This window comes from Glycine soja, chromosome 3 (assembly GCF_004193775.1).
Source record: "Glycine soja cultivar W05 chromosome 3, ASM419377v2, whole genome shotgun sequence".
In the NCBI taxonomy this organism is placed as follows: Eukaryota; Viridiplantae; Streptophyta; class Magnoliopsida; order Fabales; family Fabaceae; genus Glycine; species Glycine soja.
In genome coordinates this window covers 44,109,467-44,121,983 of record NC_041004.1, presented here as the reverse complement: position 1 = coordinate 44,121,983, position 12,517 = coordinate 44,109,467, and the positions used below count along the sequence as shown (strand labels likewise).

Genomic DNA, 12,517 nt, shown 5'->3' with positions numbered 1-12,517 from the left:
TGCCTAAAAACAAGAAAAAGAAAAGAAAAATATGAGATTGGTTTCAATTTAATGAATGAAGGATTAATAAGAAAAACAGAAACAAAGAGGATGAAACATCCTGTGTACCTTTTTATTTGTTTATTTCTGGTTGGGAGGGAAGGGGGCACGATTGCAAATTATTGCATGTATCAAACGAAAATTTATGACACTGAGATACTTTTTCCTTAGTGACCCTCCGCGTACAGTTCGAAAATTGCTCTTTCCAGGTTTAAATCTGGGACCAATGATCCTTGACCAACGGTAACAAACGTTCAAAACAAACTGAAATTTGAAAATATAGGTCCCACTTTTTAGTTAGATTAATCAGAAACGCTAACACCCCTAATGCATCATTAAGCATGTTCGGTGCTCCTCCTTTACACGCCAACAAGCTGTTTACTTTCTTAGAATCTTTAGATATATTAGGTAATGAATAGTACATGGACGAACAAATTATTTCAATAATTCAATTTTTGTATTTTGTACAAAAGAAAAGAAAACCTATGCAAACTACGTAAGTAAGAGCTATATACGTCGTATGTGACAAATGACATCTTATTATTTTTCATATGCATGCAATTGCCTTACTCAAATTGATTTGAAACTTGTCTGCCGTGTGAAGAAAAGAAAAAGCAACGCTATTTAATTCATTTCGTATCATATGTGTGATGAAGCTGACGCACGTGCTTATCCTTTCTCGTTGGTTCTTATCGTTTCCCTACTAAAGAAATTTCTGGATTTATCCAACAATTATGAGCAATCCTTATCATTTAGAAGATTCACAACACACAAATCACAGGTAATAGGGATTGAATTTGCACTTTCTTATGGGAACCTTTCTGTAAGCAAGTGGTCGGCGCTAAGTTGCGCCTGTGGGGACAATAACCTTATACTGAGATAAGTGGACCTTATCCAACTTAAAATTATAATTTGGCACCTAACGATCATGTTATTAGCCAGCCACTAGCTAAATAGCAACTTCCACGTATAAGTAACCCGATACCATTAATAAAAATAAATGGGGTCAGCGAAATTAATTAACTTCCATGCTAATTGTTGATTTTATAATTAATAATTATACTTTATAAAAATTAAGAAAACCAATACTGTATGTAATTTACCTTGCCTAAAAAATCACTGCAATTAATCTATGGAAGTTGGAAGATATTTGGTGGTGGTTTGAAAACGAAGTTTGTTCCGTACCGTTAGATCAAGCTAATGCTGTCACTGTTGAGTTCGGTTTAAGCTAAGTCTTTTGTAATGTAACTAAAAAATGTCCTCTAATAAACATAATAAAGGGGGAGCAAAGCAATCACTCTCCCAAGGTTTTTAAATTTAACTCTTTTGATAAGGAGTGCAAACTAGAAAGGTATCCTTAGTTGTTGAATGCCGATGTCTTAGCTTCAAAGTTCATGCATTTGTATGGATAATATCATTCACACCGAGGTCGATAAATAAGGGAAATATATAACATTTTAGATAAGATTGGCTATAAATAATATAGAGCTTTTTTTATTTTGTCACAACTTAATAATCTATTTCCCATAAGAAAGGAGTGTATGGGCCAATGTCAAAGTTTTGTTGGCCCAGTTATCTGGGCTTTTGTTGGGTACTTTCTCTCCCTAATCAGCCATGGGTGATGCTAGGTGGACCAGCTTTATTGCTTGTACTCAGCATTTTTTTTAATTCCAAAATTATCCTATAGTTGATCCGTATGGTTTGTACGGATGAACTTGATCCGTAAGTATAATTTAAACATACAGATCAACTTGATCCGTATGAAATCTGTATGATTCATACAGATCAACATGATCCATATAAGACATACGAATTAACTTAATTCATATAAGTCATACGGATCAACTTGAGTGAAAAGTATTTTCACCCATTCACTTAAAATACTGGGTGTACCAGCAATAATGTTGGGTACACCTTGTATCACCCATCAGCCAATCACCAGAAAAAAAAAAGGACCTTCATTGGGTTCATTGCCTATTGCATTAGCCTCACGATATTTCCTCTATTCCACTTTCATAGGCACTTTGGTAGTTGATCCTCTCCCAATAGTGAACAATGTTATGGGCTAAATAATTGAAAATTGGTGATCAGGTAATATCCCCGCAGTCAAATTCCTACCCCAATGTTCAATCTCAAATCTTATTTCATCTCAACCATTGATCAATTTTTCAGTCTCGCCCACTCACCTTATCACATTTTTTTCTATAAGCTAACTAAACCATGTTCTAAGAAGACAAAATTATAAATTTAGTCTCCTTATTTATTTCAAAATTTGATTTTGATCTTCTTATTTACTATGCAGATTTTGTGGGGCCGCATCAAAAGGATATTATTTCCTGCACTCTCTTTTTACCTTCCAGAATGCATTTTTTCTTTCTTTCGGAATGACCAATTCAAAAGATCATAAAAACATTTTGGAAAGAGTGCAGGTAGCAACTTGGGAAGTGCAGAAACAACAACCCTGCATCAACCATCAAGCGTTAAAGTACTGTGTTTTCCTTGCTTTGTTCCCGTGTGGGCTCATCCCCTGTGATCCAATTATTGGATTCGTTGTAGCCAGTCTTAATTTGCTTTGCTTTTTTGTTCTGTTTATTGAGATTTATGTTAGACTTCTAGTGTACTGTTGAACTACTCGTGCGGGAGTCTTGTGTGCCTCTTGGGCCTGTTTGGCTCTTATCTTAATTATTGTATTGGAGACCAAAAAAAAAAGAGGCCCTATAGTTGGAGAACAGGTCTGATTTGGAATAAATTTATAGCATTTTACTATAAAACTAGTGAAAATTCCATTGTTATGATTGTTGTTAAACTCCAACATGTCATCACTCAATTATGCTACTAAATCTCTAGATTAATGATCAAATTAGTAAACTATTAGTTAAATTGTATGAATTTGACAATAGTAAGTGATGATGATGAATGTAATTATGATAATGGTGATAACGATAATCAAAATAATGATAAAAATAAATTTAATAATAATCTTAAAGAAAAATAATATAATAATTTATGGTCACAATAATGAAGACAACAACAATCATAATAATGATGAACATGAAGTGACGGTAATGAGTTAATGATAATCTCATTTGCTCTTTGCAATGCAAGCTATTATCTTTATGTGGCTTTTGCCTTCATACCTTATGCTTTGCTCTCCCCTTCCTTTTTTGTTCACATATTCTTGGCCACGTCTTTGTTTTAGTTGGTGTTCTTGGTCCCGTCTTTGTGCAAATATTTATTGCTAGGTAGGTTTGCTCTCTTACCTTTCAATTTTCTACAATCTAAAAAAAAAGACATTTCTCTTTATAGTTTCGTTTTTTTATAAAAAAAATTTCTCTCAATAACTTATTAAAAAAATGTTTAACTCTTATGGCAAGATAATCAAAACATACACATATTTTCAAATAGTCCTTAAAAAAGAAGAAAGTCATTTTAATGAAATTATAAGTCTAAATCGTTGTAATTGCTCGTAGTATTAAAAAATAAAACTTAAAAAACGCAAGGAGCTAGGGAGAGAATAATAATGTAAAAGGTTTTGATAAAATTATTTTAAATCTTGGAGATACAAAGTGAGTTAAATGATCAAGAGAGAATGAAAAATAAAAAGTCGTGATTACTTTGATCTTTAATGCTGAGAAAATTAATATTATAACAAATTAATATTTATCAATAAAAAAATATATTTTAAAACTCCTTAATACGAATATAAAAACCCATAAGCAAACTTTTATTAATATATTTTGTGTGTAAAAATGTAATGATTTCATGGAAAGCGATTAATTCTAATAATGTGTTATAAAGAAATATTTAGTTATACAAACGGACTTCAGAAGAAAAAAAGAGCACAAATGATTGATGATTTTAAAATATTTTTTCTCACATGAATCATGTGAAATATTTTATTTATTTACAGATATTAAGTAAACGAAACTTTATTAAAATTTGCTTTAATAAGTAAGCTGTTATCAAATTTTACAACTATTCAGTAAAAAATACTAGTTACAAAATTTTCAGATAATTTTATAAAACAAAGTTTTACAAAAAACTAATATTTACACAAACATACATATCCCTCAAGTTGAGAATTCGGATCCCCCAACCTAAATTCTGAGCTGTATTATTTTTTCTTTTTTTAAAAAATATTTTTTTAAAGATAATAAAATAATATAAATAAAAAAATTAATTCAAAATAATAAAATTAGAGAATATAAATAAAGACAAATTAATTTTAACTAATATTTACAACATATTCAGATGCCTTAGGTTTGTAATTTATTTAAGTACCTACAAGGTAGTTATAAAATTATATCATAATTTAATCTGATTATTTTTATGTGAAGGAATCCAACCAAGCAAAAATCGAAGCTTCAAAAAATTCACAACATCTTCATAATAGTAGTAGAAAAATAAAAAAAATTGATTTTAACCCCTTAAATAAAATTTCAATTGCTGTTAATTTTACAAATTATTTAAGTACCACTGTGACAATAAAAAAATTGTATGATATCTTAAACAAATATAAATATTAATTTATAATTTTTTTATATTAGACATTTTAATAAAAATCTTAAAAAACTGGCATAAAAGAAAAAAAAAACATTTTTTTTATTATTATGTGCAAATACACATGTCAAAATACTACTTAGAATTAATTTTTTCTTATTTATATTCTTTAATTTTTTTTATCTATTATTTTATTATCTTTTAAAAAATATTTTTTTTAAAAAAAAACAGATTTGAAAATTTGGGATGGGGAATCCGAGTTCTCAACTTGATTTTGCAAAAAAAAATTAAAAATCAGAGTGTAAGCATGTTTATATAAATAATAATAAGGTATAAAGTTTGGGTGTATATATTAGTTTTTTGTTATGTGTTTGTGTAAAAATTTCAAGTTTTAATAGAAGAACAAGAGCGTCTATTCATGGTTTCGCATTTGAAGTAGTTAGTAGTTCCTATCATTTGAGCGGCCACTTCAGCTAGGTGGAATCATAGATGCCGACGTTATATGCATATTAACGTCATTATACCAAAAAGGAGAAAAACTAATACCCGAATGGTGTTTTATTCATTTTTTTATTTTTTAGGAAAATGTGAGAAAACTTTGTCTGAAAAACCGCTACAAATCCACGGCTAAATCAAAATCTCAAGTACTCCCGTTCTCTAGAATATTTTAAAGCCCGAAGCCCGAGCCTTTGTTCCTATAGAAGTTAGTAAGCAGACAATAGCAGGTTCCTTAATTTGGGAATGGAGAGAAAAGAGCGAAAGATAATGGTGGGTGTGGATGAGAGCGAGGAGAGCATGTTTGGACTTTTCTTGGTGTATCACCAACCTTATTGCCGACACCCCCAACGTTATACTAGTCCTTCAATGTTGCATGCATGTTTTGCTTTCTTTTTTCCCGCTCCCCATATTTGTTAATCATGTCTATATTTATTGCTATATATTTAAGGCTTCTTTTCTTTCCATGTGTTTCACTAATTCCAGTAATTAATATTAATTGGTGATTCCATGTCATGTGTTACAGGGTATTCCAGTCATGCTATCTTAGCTATGGAAGAACACGGTAAGGATTTGGCTAATTCAGTAATGGAAAGAGCTGAAGCCATTTGCAAGGACTTCAAAACTACCGCAAATGTATTTTTAATTTTTATTCTTTTATTACATAGTTTAATATCATGTGATCTAACTAATCTCTACGTTTCTTTTATATTTGCTTCCTATATATATACCAGTTGACAATGAGTTTGTGCAGATGAAAATGGAGAGAGTAGTTGGGTGCGGAGATGCCAAGGATGCGATATGCATTCGATTTACATTTAAAAGTTGACATATCGATGTTTCAAGAGGAAATCACATGTGCAAGAGAGTTGAACGGAACCGAAAATAACATTTTAAAGATTATAAGTAAAAGAAAATAACCAACAAAACTAAATTTACTTAAATTTAAAAATAAAAAGAATAACTTAATTAAGTCAAACTTTGTAGACTAAATCACTTGCAGCAATAGTTAAAGAGAATTGAATCATTAAATCTGTTTTCACAATCTCTCCTGCACCATCAAAATGCTTTCAAGAATTGCAAATGCTGTCGATGCAGTTAGAATCATTAATTTCCTAATTCCTATCCATCTATAATTGACTTTGTTCACCAGATTAAATAGGCCATTTCATGATGTCCTAAAAGAATAATTGCAAACCTCCTGATTTAAATTAACCCTTCAATTAACGACCATTGGAAATCTTTGCTTTACACCAATCACAAACTACACTGCAAAATAGAAACCACTATACTAGATCCACAGCTTAATGCTAGCTTGTAAGACATCACATAAGTAAAATGACAAGTGCAAAATCGTATGAACTTAGTATAGAGACGAGAGAGAAAGCCACCAAGAGAAGAGGCCTACATGACCAGTATATTTATTGCGTTAATAATAACTTCACATCACTCACGCAACTTGCAAGTAGCTAGCCAAGCACTATATCGTGAAGAGAGATACACTATCAAATGCCATGTATCTTTCAGCATGCTTTATCATATTAGACAATAAATATTTCAGTAGTTTAATTATAAGATTGCTTTATGGCTGCCTAAAGAGACAATGCTATCAGTTTTATACGACTTTTTATATGGGGTCCTCAAATGCCTCGTGGGTACAGCTTCACACGAAATTAGGCTTCCCTTAATGTATGTGTGTACAAGATTCAAACTGCTATATATTTTGGGTGTCTAAAACTAAAAAAAGAGTCATAAACAGTTTGGAAACCGCTAGGATCAGAATGATAGAAAACATAACCTTTACCGCCAGCGTAACCTTTATATATATATATAATGGAAAAATACATTAGATGTTCAATAAAAAAATTACCATTCATTTGTTAACGGAGAAGATAAGGTCAAAGGAAAATGTCCGTTAGCTAGAAAGACAAAGAGGATGTAGAAGATTGAAATGATCAAGTAAAGACATTGTCGACAAATATGAGAAAGTTAAGAAAAGGAAGTTTTCCTTAATCATAAAATTAGCAAATTAAGCGCTTAAAAACCAGTTCCGTATAAAGTCAAGAAGCCTTATATCTTCATGTAATCAGGCGCGCGAGTCAAAAGAAGAAGAATTTTATTCAAGTGAGCATCACATTACAGGGGAACAAAGCTAACAAAAACTCAAGAAATTGAACTATATATTGAACTCCTCACTAAAATAGCATTGCAACTTAACATGCATTACGTTTGTTACTCCTCGCTAGACATAAAAGCCGTCTACAAAAAGTTACAATAAAATAAATATATTGTCACTTATTTAAAAATATTGCATATTTTATTTTTAGCTAGTGTAGCGCTAGAGTGTCACAATGAGTCAAGTTTCATGGACTAACTCGATTAGTCTAATGCATGAGTTGATTTAAGCTTTAAAATTTAGACCCGAACTTATTTTAGCTTTGCCCAACTTGGAGTTTTATTAGTTCGAATCAGGCTAATCGGTGATAGACCAAACTAACCCGTTGACTTAAATTATATATGTCTTGTAAATTGTACAATATTCCAAACAAGTTTCATTTAATCCAACGTACTTTTGAAGAAAAAAATATCTAAGTCGTGTAAACCCATTTTTTTAAATAAACGTAAGTTTTGAATCGCCTTTTAGTTTAAACTTTAAGTTCATAAACTTTAATCCTAGCATATACCGAATTGGATCAAATAGGCTTAATTTTTTTGAGATTGAATTTGAAGACCCATTTTACCACTTCTATGTCGAGGGTTAAACAACATATACTTAACTTTTCTTATATTATTTTATTGCCCATTTCTTTTATATAGTCTCATTTACTATATTTTTTATGGTTATTTTTTTCGTTCATGCACCACAAAATAGGGTGTAATTTTCTATTTTCTCATGAAATTTTAAAGAAATGAGAAATAAAAAATTGATTCCTCCAAGTCCAACTGGCAGGCAGATACAGCAAACGCCAATCCAGTGTTACTGTAATGCACACTGACCAAATCAAAAGCTTGGTGAATTTGGCGTCATTCTGAATTCGGTATTTTGGTTGAAAATTGGAATCTGACTCACATTGTGCAGTTGAAAGCACTAAAGGTCCCACGCTAGCACCTCACACTAACTGACAAACTCAATAACTTATAAATAATTAATTATAATATTCATTCATTTTTATAATATTTTTATTTTATTTATTTTTCTTGCTTGTGCCATATTATATAGTTGATTACATCTGTCATTAATCTCATTTCTTTTGTTCCATCTCTCAGTAAGTTTATACTTGACCAGAGTATATAATACTAGTATCTTTTTTCAGAGTTATAAAAGCACGATAGTTATACCTCTGTTATTGAACTGGAAAGATTTCAAAAAGAAAAAGAAAAAAAGGAGTCAGCAAGAAGAAGAAGAAGAAAGATCCGCGTTCTTGACACTAGTTCTCCACATTACTCCACAACCACACCACCTTTACAGTCAAATCTCATTCATAGATTTCCACTCCCCTAAAAACCTATATATAAGCACATTCAATACATCACTCTTCACTCCCATCTTCCACCACACAAAACCAAGCATCTTCAATAATTCATCGCCTCTTTATTAATAATAAGTATAGTAAATACGCTAGTCTATGGGGAACACTACTTCTTGTTCTTGTATTTGTATCTCTAATGGTGTTATTAGTATTGGGAATATTTTGAAGAAGAGAAGAAAAGCTAAGAAAACAGCGATGCTGTTGGACAGTGATGGAAACACTCGGGAGATCAAGCTACCCATAAAATCAGGGGAGCTCATGATCGAAGAATTCGGCCACGTCGTCACTCCGGTCGACGAAATTCGTAGAACGGGACGGGTTTCGGCTTTATTGGCCGACGAGGAGCTTGTGGCCGGTAAGGTTTACCTGCTATTGCCAGTGAATAGGATCAATTCGAAGGCTTCAGAGTTTGAGATGGCTATTGCGGAAAAACAGAGTGGCCACACAAAGAGTAAGAGGGGAAATAATATGGCCAAGGTTTCGCCGTCACTGATTTCGAGGTCAAATGAAAGGGACGAAGAAAACCAAGTTACGGTTAGTGTTTTCCCTGTGTGTCCGAGGTTTGGGAACCAAGTACGATGGAATCCCGTTTTGGATCCTATCGTAGAATAATATAATCAATCCCCCTCACCTCCGAACGAATCTGGCCTACAATTTTGATCTTAAATTTAAATTAATTTGTCTTCCTCACACACTTGACACCCGACACTATTGTGTGCTCATTTTTAATTTTAACTTTACACTAACATGGATCAAATTCTTTTAGAAGTTAGATGTCCACCAATATTTGTTAAACTCCCGATTCATTCATTTATGTCGATTTTGTTCTTGGCAACTATAGTTTGTTTCTTCTCACTTCCCAGAACCTTGTAGTTTGCACACTACTTTTTTTTTTTTTGTCATGCTCAATTTGTTAGAAAAGATGGTTCCTCGTGAAGGAATAGGGAGAAAAATATGATACTCAAAGTAAAAGTAGATTAAAACGGTAAAAGTTGAGTTTACAATGAGTACAACTAATTTTATATCTCAATTCTCAAATAGTCTCCCACAAGTTGAAAGGTGTTCACCACATTTTCAACTTATGAACATACAAGTGTATATGAGACTAAAGAGAATAAAATAGAAAATGCCGAAAATACATTGGCTAAAAATATATGGAACAAAGTTGAAACGTAAATAATGACTAGAACTTCAAAGCTTAACCACCTAATAAATGTATAAGTTATCAAAGTTTAACCATCAACAATAAATCACTCTATACAAAAGCTGAAACCAGAAGTCCAATGATTAACCACCATATAAGGCAGAAATTAAAACTATTAAAGTCAACAAGCAAAACTTAACCACTAAACAAAAGCCACATCTTAGGACTTAACCACTTAACAAAAGAAAAACATGCCTAAAAGAAAGAAGAAAAATAGCTTAATGTATCGTATCTTTTAACAATAATTTTTAATGTATGAAAATTAAAGCAAGTAATTTTGGCGATAAAAAATATTTTTTTTCAAAAAAAGTTCTTTTTGTTTTTCTTTGAGCAATCAAACCAGAATATGAAGCTATCATTACGCCCTGTTTCATCTTACTATTGTCCATTATTACTTCCTAAATCTTAACAGAAAAATTCAAATGAATTTTGCACACAAATCGCGTGCTACCTTCATGAAGTCAATATGATCAAATTAATTCGTCGTATTTCACATCTTTCATATTATTTCGTCGAGTTAATAATGATAACCAGCAACTTAGGGTATACTAGCTTGAATGCATGTACGTACGTTTTGTCCTCCCTCCATTTCTTTTCTCCAATTTTTTTTATAATACTTTATTTATAACATATCTTTACTTTATTTTTTTTTTTCACTTTTTATCTTTCTCCTTAATTAACATCATATTTTATTTTTCAAGTCATTATAAACATACATTTTTCTTTTTTTATAGTTCAGTTATATCTCATTTTTTTTTACCTCTATTTACATTTCTTATCATATGATTTATTTATTTCACATATCATATCAATTATTTCCTTTCTCTTTCCTTTGCTCCCTATCCCCTCCAACATGGGGTGGACATTTATATATTTTTTTTCTTTTCTCTTTCCATGTCTTATTAGAATTGTTGTACAATATTATGTGATATTATGTAACATTCAAAAGAAAAGGTCATGAGGTTTATATTATACCACCGACAAGCAACCCAGATATGCTGTAATTAAATTGGACCGTCATTAGCAGTAGAGAAAGGGAATATACAGGGAAAAACACAGGTAAATTAGAGAGCCCAATAAAATTATACTGCGTCACGTACAATACAACCTTCAATAACCCAATTAAATAATTTAACGAAATTGCAGTTGAACGGTTCCTTGAATTCATTTCCCAGTTAGGTAAATAGACTAGGCAATTAAAATTTAGAGCATCGATCTTATTGTTTTTTTTATTTTAATGAGATAATTTAACAAAGGTTGGAGACAGGCCAATTCCAAGTCAAAAATTGTGAAGTAATAATGTACTTGTAACTCTATCACAAAGCCAACGACTCAGCCATATCAAAACTACCAAGTCCACCATTATAACCTTCACAAGATGGAGCGGTTTAACAAACATCGTACACTGCCCCTCAATATAAGTCAATTCACATTCTCTGTCGTGGGAAACTTTACAATTGCAAAACCAAATACAATATAAAATTAACCTTGAATAGAAAACAGAAACCACACATAAACTCTCTGATGGGAAACCAAATAGCAAGAGATGCAACTGGGAAAATCGTTTACTGGAATGGTTCGGTTCAAGAATTCGACGAGCCACTAACGGTGGCAGAGCTCATGCTGGAGCACCCGCAGCAAGTAGTGCTTGATTTCCATTCCGCTGTGAAGGAGAAAAGGCCAACGCCACTGCCAGCAGACGAAAAGCTAGAGATGAAGAAAACCTATGTGATGGTTCCGGTGAAGAGAGGGAAGCCTGTGTTGTTGAGCAGCGAAGATAGTCGCCGCATTCTCTTCACCGTTAACTCCTCTCTGCATTCCAATCATTTCGTTTCTTCTTCGGGGTTTCTTCCTTGGCTTGCACGGTTGTTCCACGCTAAGGGAGAGGTTGTTGCAGTGTTGCAGAGGAAGGAAGAGGTGGAGAAGGAGAACACGGAAGAGAGGTATGGTTTTTCTGAGTTTTTGCCAGAAATGTTAGAAGGGTCGATGCCAGAGTATATGAGTAGACAGTTATCGGGGAAAGGGTGGAAGCCTAGCTTGGACACTATTAAGGAGAAGAAAGTTAAGACAAAACTGTCTCCCTGGTTATTGTTCCTCAGAGGTTTTTCTGCTGCAAAGATTTAAATATAGAACAAAATTTATATGCACGTTGTTTAAGTGTTTTTGTGCTATTGTCTGATTAGAATTGGAATTTAATCTCGATAATCTGGGTAGATATTTAGTGCAAATTGTTATCATACTGATTATTCCAGATTAAATTCTGTTTCTGATTAGAAAATAATATTAAAAATATTTAAGAAACTGCATCTAAATTTTGTGACAGTGATATGATGCTTTATGTGGGAGATTAGAACGTAGTTCTATGCTATTATATTTGAAAAATGTGAGCTCCTGTACCTTTTTTATGCACACAATATGTGTTCATTGTTCATATAAATTATGAGACTTCATATATAATTTATCATTGTTGTTAGTTAGAATGCATACTAACTAATCAAAATAGATTGGAGTAGTGTTTATTTTAAAATTAATTGTGGACAATGTAAGTAAAATGTATACTCGAATAAATTAATTTCGGAGATAAATTTTAGATTAATTAAAATAGGTGTCAAATTAGGAAAAAATGGTTTTGATATGAAACAAAAACACCCTTATTCATGAGTGTATATATAAGGGTAGTTGTGTTTAAAATTCAACCAAATCAAGCATTAAATTGAAAATCAACCCAAAAATTGAAAATTGTAACGAT

General features: G+C 31.9%; 2 protein-coding genes across 2 annotated transcripts; both read left to right on the top strand.

Moving 5' to 3' along the window:
- Nucleotides 1-8,379: 8,379 nt before the first annotated feature.
- LOC114407417 lies at nucleotides 8,380-9,419 on the top strand. Its single transcript, XM_028370500.1, has one exon. It carries the CDS (start codon nucleotides 8,661-8,663, stop codon nucleotides 9,174-9,176), a length of 516 nt encoding a protein of 171 aa, XP_028226301.1. The 5' UTR covers nucleotides 8,380-8,660; the 3' UTR covers nucleotides 9,177-9,419.
- Nucleotides 9,420-11,132: 1,713 nt separating this feature from the next.
- Nucleotides 11,133-12,229, top strand: LOC114407416. The gene has a single exon (XM_028370499.1). The coding sequence runs from the start codon at nucleotides 11,293-11,295 to the stop codon at nucleotides 11,890-11,892; it is 600 nt and encodes a 199-aa protein (XP_028226300.1). The 5' UTR covers nucleotides 11,133-11,292; the 3' UTR covers nucleotides 11,893-12,229.
- Nucleotides 12,230-12,517: the final 288 nt, after the last annotated feature.

Coding starts and splice junctions, on each gene's coding strand:
- LOC114407417 (XM_028370500.1), top strand. CDS start 8,661: ATGGGGAACACTACTTCTTGTTCTTGTATTTGTATCTCTAATGGTGTT.
- LOC114407416 (XM_028370499.1), top strand. CDS start 11,293: ATGGGAAACCAAATAGCAAGAGATGCAACTGGGAAAATCGTTTACTGG.